At 50.5% G+C, this 18,027-nt stretch overlaps 2 protein-coding genes across 5 annotated transcripts in view; one reads left to right on the top strand and one right to left on the bottom strand.

Moving 5' to 3' along the window:
• The window catches only part of VAV1 (vav guanine nucleotide exchange factor 1), a gene marked incomplete at its 5' end in the record, with an annotated part of 44,125 nt that extends 39,601 nt beyond the window's left edge, over positions 1 to 4,524 (bottom strand). For all 4 annotated transcript variants that reach the window (XM_080917368.1, XM_080917370.1, XM_080917369.1 and 1 more), the window contains one exon: positions 4,321 to 4,524. In XM_080917368.1, the coding sequence (XP_080773494.1) occupies positions 4,321 to 4,524 (204 nt within the window). The remainder of the gene's footprint in view (positions 1 to 4,320) is intronic.
• A 3,689-nt stretch (positions 4,525 to 8,213) lies between these two features.
• Positions 8,214 to 17,872, top strand: SH2D3A (SH2 domain containing 3A; the record flags this gene model as incomplete). Its single annotated transcript, XM_080917431.1, is given in 14 exon segments — positions 8,214 to 8,312; positions 13,834 to 13,960; positions 13,963 to 14,091; positions 15,203 to 15,363; positions 15,369 to 15,399; positions 15,402 to 15,673; positions 16,224 to 16,286; positions 16,290 to 16,339; positions 16,479 to 16,501; positions 16,504 to 16,541; positions 16,547 to 16,632; positions 16,634 to 16,737; positions 17,225 to 17,287; positions 17,700 to 17,872. Coding segments are annotated over 14 exon segments (1,419 nt in total).
• Between the last annotated feature and the right edge of the window lie 155 nt (positions 17,873 to 18,027).

Genomic DNA, 18,027 nt, shown 5'->3' with positions numbered 1-18,027 from the left:
GAGGAGGGTGGAGGGCCATTGAACCAGGTGTCTGAGGAACCAAAACTAGGGCCTGTGAAACAAACATAGTGTTTGTGATTGTCACCACAAGACCCAGCCTCTACATTTGTCCTTAAGAGGAAAGCAATAAGGACTGAATAATTAGATTCCCAGTGAGGGGGTGGGAGCGTGGTCAGCAGTAGAACCCTGCCTAGAATCCCCCAGTGAGGGGCTGGGGGCGTGGTCAGGGTGGAGCCCCGCCTAGAATCCCCCCAGTGAGGGGGCTGGGGGTGTGGTCATGGGTAGAACCTGCCTAGAATTCCCCAGTGAGGGGCTGGGGGCGTGGTCAGCAGAGGAACCCTGCCTAGAATCTCCCAGTGAGGGGCTGGGGGCGTGGTCAGGGTGGAGCCCCGCCTAGAATCCCCCAGTGAGGGGCCTGAGGGAATTTCTCAGAGGTAGAACATTGGTCTATGTCAGGAAGTCCTAAGTTCCACTGCAGCTGAGACAAAGAGAGATATAAATAGGGAACTGAGTCATGGAGATTTTCAGTAACTTCCTGTAATGTTTAGTGTCATCAACTTGACTGGATAAGGGGTTGGGGAGGAGCCAATCCGCCAGTCACACCTGTGAGAGAGTATTTACGCTCTGTACCTGCCTGGGAGGGATTGTCTAGATTGGGTTAATTGAGGTGTAGGCCGCCATCCCATGGGCTGGGATCCCCGACTGAGAAAAGGAGAGAGTGAGCCAAACACCAGTGTCCATCTCTCTGCTTCCTGACATGATTCAGTCTGTGGCCGCCGCCTCACTCCTCCCACCAGACCTCCCCCACCATGATAGACTGTAGCTGGAACTTTGAGCCTGAACAAACCTTCCTCCCTGTGACCATTTGAAAAATGTCCTGTCATCTCTGGTATTTGAACATGTGGTCACCAACTGATGGCAGTGTTTAGGAAACGTGTCCCTGTTAGAGACAGTGCGTCACCGGAAGTGTCTCACAGCACTTGAGTTGGCTCTCTCTGCTCCCAGCTCTTCCTGCCATGGGACTCCCACCTTGATGGTGATGAACTCTAATCCCTGTACAACCATAAGCTCAAATTAACTCTTCTACAAATTGCCTTGGCTATGACATTTTACCATAGCAATAGAAAAGTCACTAAGACACTGCCCCAGGATCCTGCAGCTGGAATTGGAACGCAGAGCATCCCAGACCACTAACCTCAGGGCCTCAAATCTCGCTCCACTGCGGCTGAATTGAAATCTTGGAGGTGAGATCCTACTCACTGTGGGACATTCACCTGCATCCTTAGCTGATACACTGTTAATAGCAACAACTCCTCAGTCTTCCTGGAGATGGCAGTGAGCCCAGGCACTGCCAAAATTCCCCTCAGAGGAGCAATGTGCCTCCATCACACGCACCTGTACCTGGGGTTACACTATATGCTGCTTCTGGGGCCTAGTGTGTAGAGTACTCATATGGCCTGGGCTCCATCCCCAGCAACATGTACACCAGGTGGGGAGTAAAGTGTTGTACAAGACTGTCATCTGAACCAGCTACCTTCCTCATGAGCTCACCTCCGATTCTTACAAAACGTCATTCTGGCTGGGCCTGTATACTGTTTCGGATTCTCTCATAGAAGGGGGGTCAGAAGAGGGCATCAGACCCTGACCTGAGTGAATATCAAGCCATTCTCCCTAAGCCACTGTGTCCAGCTCTGCCCTAACTGCACGTGGCCACAGGGTCTGGGGAGTGATACAGTGAGGAAACCCTCCATCTGCACAGCCATACCAAAGCCTTGTCTATGAGGGGTGCAGACCTTCCGCTTTGGCTGTTCTGCGGTCACTCTCCTGCCCATTGCCGCCTGAATTCCCAGTTGCTGTTTGCATGCACACACTCAGGGAGACTCATAGATGACAGAAAAATTCAAAAGGGGAGTGCCTCCCAGGGGGTCCGTGGCTAAGGGACAGTGTTGGGGTCATTCCCATGCATCTGTATATTTCAGTCACACAAATGGATCACTTAACCAAACACCTGACTATGCGGAAGGTCCTGCTGTGTTCTTCAACATCCAGACCCTGTCTGACACCCCGGGGGTAGCACCGAGTTCTGTCCATGCCGCTCCGTGTACCTGTGTTCCCACACTGCTGTCTCAGGTGTGTGCGTGTGCATCTGTGTGTGCACGCAGAGGGCAGATGTGGACGCCAGGGGTCCTGCTCTGTCAGTCTCTGCCTGGTTGAGACGGGGTCTCTAACTGAACCTGGAGCTAGGCTGGCAGCCAGCAAGCCCACAGCACTGGGTTTGCAGAGAGGGACGCACAGCCACACCTCGCTTCTTAATGCATGTGCGGGTCTTATGGTTGTACAGCAAATGCTATTTTCCAAGTCACCAAACCCGAGCCAATCACTCCGTTAGCTTCTATTTTCAGTTCAGATGCTAACCAAGGCCTAACCGTGACGACGGGTACACATCCTCATGCCCAGAATGGACCAGGTCACAGTAGGAGGAAGAGAACAGGAGAGGAGAGAAGGCCGAGAGATGGGGCCAAAAGTGCAGAGGGCACAAGGTCAAAATGGCAGGGTTATATAGGAAGAAAAAACTGGAGAAGGCAGCCCTATAATACGGTGACATTTAGGGAAGAGAGTGGGGTAAGAAGTCTGAACAACAGCATGTGCGTTTGTCCAGAAGCTACAGAGAAAAATAGATGGGGAAGATTAGGAGGAACATTAGCCTGAGGCTTCATACACCTGGGCATGGGGAGCCAGAACAATGAGAAAACTCCTACTAATTCTTCAAAGCCCAGCTTAAATATCCCCTCTGGCATAAATCCTAATTCTTCCAAGCAGTGTCCTTCCTGTATTCCTAGAGCACAAGGGCCTGAAATGCATCTTCTTGTCTCCTGGGGTTTAAAAACTCTTTGGGGACCAGAGCCAAGTTCCCAGCATTGCCTGGTACATACTAGGACTGTTGTTGGAACACAACTGGTCCTCTGGGGATTAACACCATGCACGCTTGCCCTTCAGAAAATCAGCCTTAGTTATGATACACAGGGGTGGAAGTTCATCCTTAACTCTAACCATTTTCCCAAGAACTGCAATTGCCACATCATAGGGTACCCTGTCCCACCAGAGTCCCATGGCTACTTCCTCAAGCCCTTAAAGCTACTGGGGTTCAAGCAAATGTAGGCAAATCTCTGCTGAGCTGTAGCCAGCAAGTGGGAAAGTCCGTGGAGGACAGCCGGTGCTCTGTTCCCTATTTTCTTCAGGGAACTTACAACAGCTTCAGGCACTGCTGCCTCACTGACAACCCCAGAAATATCTTAGAGATCCCAGCAGGCCGTTCTTAAAGTAACTCACTCCATGGGACCCTCTCATGAGGGGAGAGACCAGGTTCCAGCCTCACTGCCCATCATTTCCAAGGGCAGCCTCCCAGGACTTGGAAAAACGGGCCGTGAAGGACTGGCAGACTTCAGGCAAGAGAACAGATGCCCCTCACTCCAAGGCTGTGTCCTTCAGACCCCAGGGCAAGGCCATGTTCCCTTAGATACAATGTATATCTCTCACACCCCATGATAAAACTATGTATTCTTTGACTTGAACCTCTATCTTCCATTTCTAGGGCTATCAGCTTACCCTCCCCCTCAAAAAAAAAAATAATAATAATAATAACCAGCATCCCTGGGGAAGCAGAGAAGACAAAGCCACCAGTCACCCTTCACCACCACCCCAGCCACATTCAAATAAGGATTTGAATACACTTCCTAAGCACACCAGGGCAAAGTCTGATCATGCCTCCGCTTGAAGCTCAGAGAGTGCAGAAATGACAAACGCAGTGACACCCAGGACCTTCTTAGAACCCTAGGCCTGGGTCCTGCATTCAATGGGCTCTTCATGAAATGGATAGAGTTAGGGTACCACAGGGTCTCACATTGAGCAGCCTCCAAATGCTCAATGCCACACAGCACAAAGCCCTTGCAGGAAATGGAGGTGAAGGAAGATGTGAGGAAGGGGGAGGGGGGAACGGAAGAGGCGGAAGAGGAGGAGCCACCCGTGGGGGAGAAACTGAAGTCCTTTTTCTTCAATGCTTGAATCTGGTAATCCAACCTCATGCACCTTCTTGGCTAACTACAAGGCAACCAGGTGCCTCTTAGGACCTCTTTAAATAGGTCTCAACAGAGTCAGAGGGGTTTAAGGAGATGCCCCCCCCTAAATTTGCTAGGACAGATGCAAACCAACCAAGAGTCTACAAACCCACCCAGAGCTCTGTTCTGCTCAATAGCTCCCCTTAGCCAGAGCCAGACCTACCCGCTTCATCCAGCCGAGCCTGGCATCACCCCGAAGACTCACCTGGGACATCTGGGGCCGCAAGTTAACCTCCCGCAGATTGATGGCGTGGGGAAGCAGGTTGTTAAGCAGTTGACACAAGAGGACACCGTCCCGCAGTGCCTGTGCCAGCTCACACACCTGGGCCCCCTCCCAGGTCACACGGTGGCTGGGAGGCAGCACCCGACACTGGATCAGCCAGTGGGTGCACTGTCGCCAGAGCTCCATGGTGGCTGCCTGCCTCTCACTTGGCCTTTCGGGGAGGCCCCGTACACCCTCGTTCCTTCACCACCGCAGCTGCCTGCCCCAGTGGGGACAACTACAACACCACTTCCTCTTCTGTGACTGTAACTGTCGGGCCCTGGGTGGGGGTGGGGAGGAGCTGTGGGGCGGAGGAGAGCATCTGCAGTTACACCCTCACACCTTCCACTCACTAATGTGACCTTGCCTTTCTCCAGCCACACTGTGCAGACCTGGCCACCTGCTGAATTAGGCTGCCACTACCTCATCCAGTCATAGGCACATAGGCTGTCACCTCCTGATCGCCTGTCTAGGCCCTGATCGCTCACAGACCGTTGCCCCTGCAGCAGCCAAAGGGGCCCACTGAACACTGAGTCACACCTCAACCATTCTTCTGCCACCCATAACCCTATGATTTCACCTTCCTTCTTCCACGGGGTCAAAACCCAAGGCTTCCCCGAACCTCACCCTGTTCACCCTGCCCCACCCCTGCCAGCCTCTTCTTTCTCTGTTCTTCACTCCCTTTGTTCAAGCTACACTGACCTCCTTCCTGCCCCAGAGCCTCTGCGCTTGTGCCCACCCCACCCCCCACATAAGACTCTGACTGGCTCCATCATTTCCTACCTGTTACTTTCTGACTGGGATGCTCAGCCATGGAGGGGGCGCTATACCACCACCACCGCAAGGCTCAAGGGAGCCGGGGCAGAAAGCCGGTAGGGGTGCTGTGAAACGCTGTCTCCAGACATGCCATGACCACTGTGCTCAGGAGCCCAGGCAGTCATGATGAAGGCTTCACAGGGTGAAGCCAGGAAGGAACCACACGCCCACGGGCAGCAGTAATGGACACAGTGGGTTACAGAAGAGCAAGTAAGTGGAGAGGAGGTAAAGAGAGACCACTCTCATTCGGAGGGCTGGGGGAAAGTCAGAGGGGAACTGACAGTGGGCAGAACCAAGATAGATTGTTAACATGTAGAAAACTGCCAGCAAGTATAACTATAATAAACATTAGAAAATATATTCTACTTTAAAGCCATTTTCACTCTTATTTATTTTCTCAATATATGTATATATAATATATAGTATACAGTATACAATATATAATATACAATATATAATATACAACATATGTATATGTGTGAAGGTACATGTGTGGAGGTCAAAGGACTCATGAGGGAGTAGGTTCTCTTTCCACCATGTGTGCGCAGGGATTGAACTCAGATCATCAGGCTTGGCAGCAATCACCTTCACCCACAAAGCCCTCTCACCACCTGTTTTCCTTTTTTCTTTTAAACTTGTGCTGTGAATACAGTGTGTGTGTGTGTGTGTGTGTGTGTGTGTGTGTGTGTGTGTGTGTGTGTTGAGGTCGCAGCACAACCTCAGTGTAGGACCGCTCTTTCACTTCACTTAAGGTAGAGTCTCTCTTGCTTGTGGGCTAACTGCTCCTGGCCAGCTGGTCTCTGAGCTTCCGGAATTGTCTCTGTCCCCATTTCATCTTAGGAACACTGGGGATGAAGGGCGCAGACTACCTCCTCCTGCTTTAATTTCGCCCTAGACATTTGAACTCTTGTCCTCTCGTTTAAGTAGCAAGCATTTGTCTGAACCATCTCCCCAGCATCCGAATGTCATTTTTTCCCTTACATCTTCCTAAATTTTAAGCACAGCCCTCCTCCCCCGTTCCCTATTTCTCCCCTTCGTCAAACTCTGACTGTGCCCGTCAAACCTGACAATTATTCTATAACCCACTTTCCCTGCTATGAGTTCTCCGAGTCAAGGCCACCAGTGCCCTTCTATGTCATTTATTAAGTCATTGTTTACCAAATATTTACTGCTTTTCTGACCTTGTCAGGAGCTAAAATTACCTTGGCAGGGAAGCCTCTCTTAGCCTGACTTAGCCCACCAGGTTCCAGGCCGCTCCCTTAGCACGCCACCTTTTATCCTTATGGCCACTAGGTGGTGCCTGAGTCTGCTTGACGTTCTGAGGACAAGGGTAGGGGTGGGCACAACCTGGAAACCCTCCCTTTTGCAACCTTCTAGGCGAGGACAATTTTCATCCCGGTTTTTGGCATCTATGACTTCCTACGAGTCCTCTCCCTCTTCTTTAAACTGTGTAACAATTTATTTTCTTTTCACACCGTTAGGGTCGGAGATTAGAGGGGAAGGCCAGGAAAAAAAATTTAAAAAAAAAAAAAAAACAAACAAAACACGAGGCAAGGTGGAGAGTTAGGTTTCTAGATTCGAATCCCCACCACTTCCAAGCTGAGGCACCTTTGCACAAATGACTTAGCTCCCCTCTTCTTGTGCTTCCGTCTCTCCACTGAGAAAATGGGGGTGAATGGTACCTATCTCATTCCTAGGAATGTAAGTGAAAATTAAGTCGTTGAGACAGAACAAGCAAGCCGAATTGTCTTGGTTTACGGTGGGTGTTCAGTGAGTGTTGTCGCTATTATATAGACTACTTTACTAAGAAGCTGGTGTAGAGCCCAGACTGACCTTGAACTTGTATCTAAAACTGATGTTGAAATCCTGACTCCAGCGTGCTGGGCTAGCGCTCTACCCACAGAACCCCTCCCACAGACTAAAGTTTATTAATGAGCTTTGTACAAACGTGGCCTTTGAATAAACGTAGCACTGCCTCTCTTGCAAATTCCCAACCCTCAACTTCTTTTTTCCATGCATCAGGATGGAGCCCCATCCCCAAACTGAGAAACCACCCCCTCTTTCCTTATCCTGGTCCCAAAACTCCAGCCTAATCCCATATTTAGTGAAGGCTGTCGCCTTTCGCACAAATTTCTCAATTCCAAACCGGGAGTGGGCAGGGGGCTGAAGAAAGTAGCCGGGTTAACGCCACAGTCCCAGGGCTGCCCTGAACTGACTTGGATCCCTGGGGATTTGGAGAGACACCCTCAACTCGGTCAGGGAGACATCATGGCATGCAGTTAAAGTCTTTCTAGAGCTTGAGGCTGGGCCTCGGTGGGCAGGGTGCTCTCTTAGGTCAGTCCCAGGCACCAGCTATCACACACCTGTCATCCCAGCACTCAGGACGTGGAGGCAGAAGGATCGGGAGACTTAAGTCATCCTCAGATACATAGCTGAGTGCTATAAAGAATCTGAGAGAAGGGAGAAGGGGGCGGGGGAAGGAGGAAAAAGAAGGAAAGCGTAAAAATCATTCTAGTCTCCCAAATTACAGTACTAATGGGGCGTGGCCATGAGGAGGCCGGGCGCCTGTCTAAAGAGCCGGACTGTAAGCGAGGGTTACTTGGAGGTGCTAAGGAAGAGGAAACAATAGAGAACGAGACAAACGCGCGCGCGCGCTACGGACGCTGACGGGTTCCAAGCGGGCCGGGTGAGCGTCTGGGAGGTTCCTGTGGAGGCGGGGCCTCGGTGGGGCGGGGATTGTAGGGGCGGAGCCAGAGGCTGGGGCTGGGCCCCAGCCAGGTGAGGGCAGGCGAGGCTGGGCCTAGCTGGGGTGTGGACGTTTCCTTCTTCAGCCGCTGAGCCTCTAGGCTGAGTCCGGTCAGATCAGCAGAGTCCTATCCAGGTGAGTGAGGGAGTGGTTGTTGTTAGATCCCGGGGTCCTACTAGTCAGGGTGGAGCCATCAGCCCTTAGGGAGAACCCGGGGATCCATCCAACAGTCTGCGGGGGCCGGAATAAGTCTCCAAGAGAGTGGTCACGAGTCATGCGTGTCCGGGAACCCGGGTGTGTCTTAGGTGGCTCTCGCGTAGCTCCCGGCGTGTTTCCTGCTCTCTGCGGAAACACTCTTGGCTTCCACTTTCGAGTGCGCCGTCGCAAATCCGGATCTGCCCCTCCCTCCCTCCCTCCCTCCCTGGCTCCAAAAACCCTTCCTAAACTCGCCTGTGGTCACTGGCTAAAACGGGGCGCGCCCCTTACTGCGTGGTCTCCCCTCCTGGCCTCCTTTTCTGGTCCCCCTTCCTCACCCGCATCAACATCTCGGTCCTGTGAAAAGATAAAAAACAGCCCATCGAACCGCCTCATTCTTCACTCTCCGTACCCCAAAACCACACCTCGGGCATCCCAAAACTTCACCTAGTCTAAACCTAGGTCTCAGCCCCCAAGTTACCGCCTCTTTTCATACTTAAAGAACACCAGCCCCGGGGCTGGCAAGATAGCTCCGCTGATAAAGGCGCTTGTCCCTAGAGCCTGCTAGCCTGAGTTCTGTCCCTTGGAACGTACATGAAGATGGGAGAGAGCCTTCACCACAGATTTGTCCTCTGACCCCCATTCTCCAACCTTGCCACTCCCAATCTATCATTTAAATTGTGTGTGTGTGTTTGTGTGTGTTTGTGTGTTTGAGCGCGCACGTGCGTGTAATTTATATATAATTTAAATGTGGTTTATTTAAATAAAAATTAAATTAAAAAATAGGCCTGCCCTTCTAGCCTTTCTTATCGAATCTTCCTGTTTTATGACTTAAATCATCAGGAACCATTAGAAATGATCTTCGTTCATGTATTTGTTGGTTGTAGCTGGGATTGGGGTAACTGAGGCTCCAGGGACAGGCTGGTATACAGTAGGTCTTAAATCATCAATACCAGCTCAGTGTCAAAAGTGACACCCCAGACCCTAACTCCACCTGGATCTGTGGGGTGTCTGCTGGAGGCTGCACCCTGAATCTTTTTGCATCCGTACACAGACACAGTAGACCCACAGACCTCTCTCAAGTTTGCCTATCCCCTTCCCTGATTCCCCCATCCCCCACCCTCCCTTGCCCAAATAAATTATTCCCCAAAAGACCCAATGACTGATGACTTCGTTGATCTGCGACTGACCTGTGCCTTCCTTGAGCTCCCCAAACTTGAACTAGAGTTTGCTCCTGCCTTGCCCCCATTCCTCAGTTGGTGACTGGAAAAGCAGAAAAATCTATATGAGTTGTCAAGTTCAGGACCACGAGGAGGGGGGATACTCAAGTAAGTGACAAACAGGAAGTGCACACGTTCTGGAGCACACCTGGCTTTAGGTATGCAGTGCCTGCCGAAGCTTCCTCCTGCCCCACCCAGCCACCCCGGGGCATCAGTCTCAGCTGAGGTCGCCTTGCTCCCCCCCCCCCTTTCCAGGAAATAGTGACTCAGGAGGCCGGAATCTTGCTGCACACCTCTCCCAAAGCCTAGGCCTGGGTCACTTCTAGACTCCAAGACTCCTGGGTGGAATCTGGAGCTAGGCAGACAGATAGACAGACACACAGCCCTCCCACCCAATATGACTTTTTCTGACACATTTTGAAACACAGACTGAAGCTTGTGAAATAATGTCTAAGACCTAAAAAAATCTAACTATAATATACTAACCGAATTCCCAAATACATGGAGAAACTCAAAATGTAAAATTGTAGTCTCTAGGTGTGAATTTCAGCTGCAGATGGGAGGCGGGAGGGCTGGACCTATGGTTCAGTAGTAGAGCCTAGCATGCATGAAGCCTCAGGTTCCCTGACCAGCAGCGCTGAACAAACCCAGCCTGGCGTTCCTGCCTGTCATCTCAGCACTGAGGAGGTGGAGACAGGAGTTCAAAATCATCCTGGGTTATACAATGAGTTCCCAGCCAGCCTGGGCTACATGAGATCCTCAAAACAATAAACAAAAAATTGAGTTTTTCTGGAAAGTAATATATAACATCTTATATACCTTGACAAGAAGCCCACAGATGTACAGTTGCCAGCAGTAAAATCTAACGTTCATTCGATTTTATTTTTACTGCTTGGGAACCTATTTCTGATTGGGTCTCACGCTGTAGCCCAGACCAGACTTGACTTAGGAACTGAGGGTTAAAAACCATTTCTATGACTGTCTGATTGAGGAAACTTTACTTAGTCTGGCCAGATTTCAGAGAGTTGGGATTTCAGAGAGCAGCCCCTCAGTGGTTTTTGAGGTCCCTTTTATGGGGAAGGGTTAGGACTAATGAAGAAAGCTGTTGAGAAAATTGACTGTTAGCACCCGGACAAAAGAGTGGGGGGACTCGGGCTCAAAGCTGCCTGTGGAGAAGATAAGTGTGAGAATGCACCTGTGGAAGGGTGTGGTCACGGGTTCCAGAGTTTAGCAAGGCGGAGGGGTAAATATACAGCGTGGGGTTACAAGTTCAGCATAGGTTGAACAAAATAGTTTACAGGATACATTAGGTTTAGGTTTAGAAAACAGAAACTTGTTCTTCTAAGGTGTGGAGAGTTTTTTTTTTTTTTTAAATTTGTATTTACTTATTCTTCCACTTTGCATCCCAATATTCCCTGCTAAGACTCCCTCACATAGATCCTCTCCATTCTTCCCCTTCTTCTTTGGGAAGGAGGAAGCCTCCTTCTGGGTATCATCCCTCCCCACTATACCCCCTTCACCTGCCACTCCTATCCCCCACCACAAGCTGCACATCAAATAAGTGCAGGGCTAGGCACACCCTCTCCCACTATGGCCAGACACGCCGACCCAGTTAGGAGAACTGGACCCACAAGCAGGCAACAGATTGAGGGAAACCCTGTTCCAGTTGTTGGGGACCCACATGAAGACCAAGCTGCACATCTGCATGTGTGCAGGGAGGGGGCAGGGGAGTCTAGGTCCAGCCCATGCTCCCTCTTTGGTCACTGGTTCAGTCTCTGGGATCCCCCAAGGATCCAGGTTAGTTGACTTGGTTAGCTTTTCAGTGGAGTCTTTGTCCTCTTCTGGTCCCTCAGTCCTTCCTGCAACTATTCATAAGATTCCCGAAGCTCCATCTATTGCTTGGCTGTGGGAAGGCATGGAGCCTTAATAACAATATGTAACAATGTGGCTCCTGCTTTTGTTTCACAGACCCTCCTAGCTCAGCCTCTAGAGTGATGAGTTTATAATCATAAGCAGCAGTACCCAACTTAAATGATGGTGATTAAGCTAAGCACATAACTTGTGGCCAGATTTTATGTATAAATTTGTGGTGTTTCTACATATACTTTGTTTCTCTTTTGTGCATGTTTGTGTGTGTGTGTGTGTGTGTCAGTCAGCCCTCTGTGGGCGGTCTACCCCTGCACAGGTGAACCTGGGCTGTATAAGAAGTTAGCAGAGAGTCTGTGAGCAAGCCAGTAACCAGTGCTTCTACTTGGTTTTAGGTATATGTATGTGTGTGTGTGTGAATGTCTCCCCCTCTGTGTGTGTGTTGGGGGGGTGGGTGTGCAAATGTGTGTGACCCAATGTATTCCACATTGGGGTAGGGCAGAGAATGTAGATGTCAGAAGAACTTGTGGCATCCCCTAGAGCTAAAGTTTCAGGCTGTTATGGGTTGCAATGTGGATGCTGGGATCTAAACTCAGGCCATCTGCAAAAAATAGTCTACACTCGTGAGTGCTGAGCCCTCTCTCTAGCCCTCTGCTTTGGTTCCTGCCTGAGTCAAGGATACAGTGTGACCTGGAAGTGGAACCCAAACAAATCCTCTCCTCTCACGAGTTGTTTGTGACCAGGGTTTGCTCACAGCAACAAAAGAGTAAAGTAGGGCAAGTATATATCATTTTGTTTTGTGTGATATATATTTTTATAAATAACTGGATTTATTTATTTGTAAACAAAATTATCTCATATGGCTCAATCCCCCAGTGTGAATATAGCCAGTGTGAGATGCTTAGGCTGGGAGGCTCGGTGAACCTAGAGTACACTGTGAACATACTAGCTGAGCATACTAGTTCACACCTTTAATCCCAACACACAGGATGCAGCAGCAGGCAGGTCTCTGATTTCCCAGACAGTCTGGAATACATATCTGGTTCCAGGCCAGCAAAGGGCTACACAGTATGACCCTTCAATATGCATACAATATGCAATATAATATACATGCATGCAAATGCTCGTTCAATTTATTATATGCACTCTCTCTCTCTCTCTCTCTCTCTCTGTGTGTGTGTGTGTGTGTGTGTGTGTTTCATCTCATCTAGCATGTCATTTGAGTAGTACTGCTTTGTGGAGTCTTCACAACAGCCAGTGTAGAATCTTCCTAGGTGTCCATCACATAACTAGGAAAGACATGTGGAGGCAGGAGTTGAAGGACAGCCTGAGCTACACGAGATTCTATCTCCAAAAACAACTGGAGAGGAATAAAAGGGAAATCTGTGTATAAATAATGGAGTATTGTGCAGTTACAAAGAACAAATTATGTCATTTGCAGGAACATTGATGGGACTGGAGAGATTTGTTGTGTTAATTAAAATAAGCCAGACCCGGAAAAACAAATAGCCTGTTTTTCTCTTGTATGTAAAATAGATATGATCAAAAACTTAGATGTACATACAGGCACATATATGATATGAAGTTAAAAGGTGAACTCCTCAGAAGTAAGAGACCCAGCACAGTGTGGGGTACAGATAGGAGTGGGGTGTAGTGGGCTAGAGACATAATTCAGTGGAAAGACTGCTTGTACATGTCCCCAGCACCCATGGAAAAAGCTGGCCATGGCCACACATCCTGGTAAACCCAGCACTGAGAGGGCAGAAACAGGCAGGCTGGAGCTCACAGGCCAAGCAGCCCAGCCAAAATGCCAATCTTCTGGTTCACTGAGGGACTCCTGCCCTGCCTCACGGAGTAAGACAGAGAGTAATAGAAACCCAACATCCACCCCCAACCTCAACCTGCACACACACATACACACATGCACACACACATATACACGAATCTTTAAATAAGAGAGGCGTGATAGGGTGAACATGAACAGAATATTATAAGCAGTCTGAAATGTCATGATGTAGCCCACTGTTCTGTGTGCTGGGAGTGTGCTCCTAGCTTCATTCTTCTTACTGGATGGACCACTGACCAAAAGCAACGTAGGAGAGGACAAGGCTTACTGCAGCTTCTGGGTGACAGCTCACTACCGAAGGAACACAAGCAGGAGCCTGTGGTGAAAACACGCTGTTTGCTGCGTTCTTAGAGCCAAGTAGGAGCACCAAGCAATAAACACCTACAAACACAACACTCCAGAGGCTCTGCAGTTTAAGGCCACCCTGGATGACATACAGTTTCTCTTTAAAATTCTTCTTAAAATTAAAAAAAAAAAAAAACTCAATAATTCTGGAGTCCTGACCCAGCAGTAGAACACTGGCCCAGAACCCCCCAGTTTGAGGTTGTGGATACAGCTCAAGAGTCTCCTAGTGAGGGGCTGGGGACATGGATCAGGAGTAAAGTCCTCCTTCTCACCCTACCCTGGCCCCTCACCCCCACCCACTGAGAATCCCCCAGGAAAGGGCTGGGGCCCGGGTCTTGGGTGGAGCCCTTGACGCAGAGTAGTTCTTGTCCAGTGGGGAACGGGAAGGGTCTGGACACAAGCCACCTCTTCTGCATCATCAGGAAGCTGAAGCCCTTCTACTACAAGATGGTGACTTCCTTGTTTGTGCCTCAGATTCCTGTGAGGGCCACCCTGTAATCTGCCATTGGAAAGGCAAGACTCTACATTTTGAGGTGTTCCAAGTAGCACTGTGTCCCGGTCCCTCTTTCAGCTCAAAGATGAGAGATTTGCCAGCATGTCTGCCCTCGTCCACAGTTACATGACTTGCAGGCGTCCACTGTCCCAGGCCACAGGAGCTGTGGTCTCGAAGCCTGTGAGTCGTCTCTGACACACAGCCTCAGTGCGGATGTGCCCACAGACAGCCCAGGTGCAACCAGGCCTTTCAGGTATAGAGGATTCTCCTGCCTTATTATTTTAGATAGGGTCTCATGTAGCCCAGGCTGGGTTTAAACTCACTCTGCAGTGGACGATGGCCCTGGACTACTGATCCTCAGGTCTCCACCTCTGGCAGTCTAGTTTCAGAATTAAAAACTAGGAAATGCCATCTCCGATGTGGCTGGCAGATTGATGTTATTTGTTGGTGGCATTTTCTCCTCCTAGGATGGTCCCATGGCCCTTTGTATCTTTTTTGTCTAGGCCTAGCAAGTGGAGCTCCAGCCAGCCTGCAGATTTGGACTTTTCAGGAAGAAGTAAAGATGGTACCAGAGCAGATGAGGGGCCCCTAAAGTGGCAGTGGCTCAGAGATTGGCTCTGCCACTCTCCCTTAAGTGAGTTCAGTCCCCTGGACCCACCTCTTGGGACCTGGGCTTCTTGGGCCAGTCAGCTGAGAGGCTCTCTGTTGTCCCTGACACAGGGCCATAAGTGTGTTCAAGTGTGTGGGGGTATCAGGCCTGTCAGCCCAGCTACTAGAGAGGTAAAGCCATGATGATCTCTGATTCAAGGCAACTACATTATCCACTAAAGACCCTCCCTAAAAAAAAAAAAAAAAAAAAAAAGGTGGAAGGGCAGGGAGATGGTGCACTGAGTAAAGAAGTGCTTGCATGAGTTCAGATCCCATGTTTTGAAAGTCAAGCTTGGTGGTGCATTTTAGTTATTACAGACAGGTAAGGCTCACTGGCTCACCAGCCTGACCTAGTAAGGAGTTCCCAAGCCAGTGACAGAAACCTGCTCAAATGGTGCCTGAGGAACAACTCTAATTTCATCCTCTGGCATCTTTATGCATGTGCATGCATATCCATAAACAAGGGGACACATACACCTTCAAATTTAAAAAATAGTATCCTGAATTCAGAATACTGCCAAAGTGTTGAAGGTTTGTCTTTGAGGTTGCAGAGACTGGGAAGGAATCCTCAGTCACTGGGCTGAGTGGCTGAAGCAGGAAAGCCAGTAGCTTCCATCTCATTGCCACCATATCTCTCCTTGTCTCCAAAGCACCCCCTGTTTTTGGATCTGACCTGCATGGGACAGGCAGTGAACCCACACTGCTGAGGGGCCTACCTCACCTGGGAAGTATGGAAGACAGTCTCAGACTCTCAGATGGACAGCTTCATGCAAAGATTCCCTCCAAGCCACTCCGGTCACCCTCCCTGGCCTCTGAGCACCCCCAACATACTGTGAACCCCTCCCTGAGAGCCCAGCACTCAGAGAAAGACTCCCAGACCAAATTATGCAGAGCCAGAGGCCTGGTGGTCGGAAGCCAAGGAGGAAAAGGAAGAAAAGGGGGACAGATGCTTCATAAGACCACAAGCTGAGGTCTCATTTTGCCCCTCTGACCACCCTTCCTGCCTGCTGAGTCCCCCAAATTGGCCTTTGGACCCCGTAGTTCTGCTCACTCTCAGAAGCTTGTTCATGGCACACCATTCTGGGAGTACCGTTCTATACCTGCTGTTGGTAGATTGTCAGGTGGGCCATCTGCTAGGATCCTCCATCAGCAAGGAACTAATCTATGACTTTCCCTGGGGAGTTGTGAACAAATGTCTGTGCACCATAGATAAGGCACCAGCAGGCAGAAGAAGGAAATGATTTCAACTGAGTCTAGCTTAGTGACCTGGAGGGTTTGTGGGGTTACTTCCTTGAAAACAGGTGAAAGGTCAAGAGCACTGGTGACTGACCTAAAGGCAGCAGCATCACTTAAAAAGCTCAAAGCCAGCTTGGGTGTTTGGGTATCTACTCACAAAGCCTTGTCCCTAGCGACCCCTGCAGGCAGCTCTAGAAATTGTTACTGCAATGAATTTTGTGAACCTTGTAGGCTTCAGAGACTGCCCGAGACTTCCAAGTTTCCTCTACTTCCCAGTCTTGTCAATTCCCTTCTCTTCCTAGAAGCCTGCTTGCTCCCTTCAGGCAGGAGTGTTTCAGTTAGGAAGAAATGCTTCACCATGGGAGCAGAAGGCAGGCTCTACGGGATCACCAGCACACTTGTCTGTTTCACCTCACTTTGTGATCTAGTGTCAAGGATAAAGGCTTGCTGGGAGTGACCAAGAGTCAGTGGAGTGCCATGGGCGTCCCTTCCGGTCTGTAACTACTCACACTTCCTCGTGGCCATCACCTGAGGTTGGAGGTGCTGGAGAAGTGAGGTGGGGGAAGGGTAGCTCCCTAACCCCTACTGATGTTCCCCCTGGTGGAGGTGGGCTAAGCAACCCACTTCCTGCCCCCCTTCCCATCACAAACTCTTCTGCTGTCCCCAGACCCTGGCATTCCACCTTTATAGGATTGAGACCCTGGCGCTTGCCGGGCCCTGGCTGTGCTGAGTTGTTTGGGGCCCCTGGAGCCCTCTAAGGCCTGGTGGAGTTGGTACTGGTGTTAAGGCCAGGAGCGACGGGGAACCGGCGGGGACTGGCCGGGGTCATGGGCGCCCTGCTCATGCGCTGAGTTAGAGGGCATCTGGCATTATCTGCGAAGAAGCCACATGGAGGCTGCGCTGGTCTTTGAACAAACGCTAAAGGCTCTGATGAGGGCTCAGGATGAAGGTACAGGCCTTGACGGTGCCTTACCTGCCTTGGGCTGTTTCTTAACCTAGCTCTCCCTTCCTTGTCACCTTCCTCAGGCTTCTTCCCAAACCCAGGCTCCTATTCTGTTCCTAGTTCCCCCTCCCTGCCCTAAGTTTTCCCTTTCCTCCTTTTAGGTTTCCTGCTCTAGGCTATACCACCTTTGCAATAAGCCCCTCCCCTGCCCCTCCCCTTCCCAGCTCCAGGCTTCCCCTCCCGCCCTCCTTGCTTAATGCTCCTTCCTGCCATTTGCTCCAGCCATTCTAGTCTTCCCAGTCTGCCTGGCCGCACGATTGGCCCCATCCTAGGTTTCTCCTTCTTTAAATTCTTCCTCAACCCTAAGGCCCTTTCCCTAGGCCCTACCCCTATCCCTGACCTTGCCCCACCCAAGTCTTTGATCACGCCCTTGTTACGCCTAGGCTCTGCCCTACTATGAGGGTCCCTAACCCAGATCCTACTCTTCCCACAGGACCCTGCAACCCAAGAGAGATGGCGCTGCCACATGTGGCATCAGCAGTGCGCCTGCTGGAGGGTAAGGAAACCTCTGGGGTGTTGGATGGGTCCTGAGACCTGCTGCTGTGCACCCTGCTTGGGGCCCGACAGGTAGCCTGCGATGTGCTCCTGTTCTGCAGGGCAGCTACCCAGCACCTTCGAGGTGAACAAGGGTCCTTTGAAGGCCTCTTAAGAGGCCAAGCTTCCCAATCTCACCCATCTGGGACGCCTCCCACCTCCAGGCACAGTCCCTAAGGCAGAGACCCCTGCACTCTGCATCCATACTGGCCACCCTTGTACCCCATGGTTGTCCTGCAACCTGCTTTCCTTTAGAAATCCAGGGGTACCCTTCCTCTGCTAACCTCTGCCCAGGCACTACCACATGGCTCCTGCAGGTCAAAGTTCTTAGCATTAAATGACAGGTATGGGAGAGGCTTGAGCCACACCCCCAGCGCACCTGACTCTGCCTACAAGATTCAGGCCCAACCCAGAACTATGGGAGGCACTGACCACCAACTTCCTGTGTCACCTACTGTGGGGGAGCAAGAGAGCCCAGGCCGCCAGAGATGACCTCCAACAGAGGTTCCATCACATCCTGTCCCAACAACTAGAATCTCATGGCTGAGAACCCAGCCCCCAGCCCTTTATTACTTAAGGAACCCCAAGGAGGCCACCCCAGCTATTCAAGAGGCTATGAAATGAACTTGGGGCCCACACCCATCACTCTAGCACTTGGGAAATGCAGATTGGAGAATCAGGAGTTCAAGACCATCCTTAGCT

This window comes from Micromys minutus (assembly GCF_963924665.1).
Source record: "Micromys minutus genome assembly, chromosome: 5".
NCBI lineage: Eukaryota > Metazoa > Chordata > Mammalia > Rodentia > Muridae > Micromys > Micromys minutus.
Note: the sequence above shows the minus strand (reverse complement) of the source record. Positions and strands in the feature narration are given on the sequence as shown.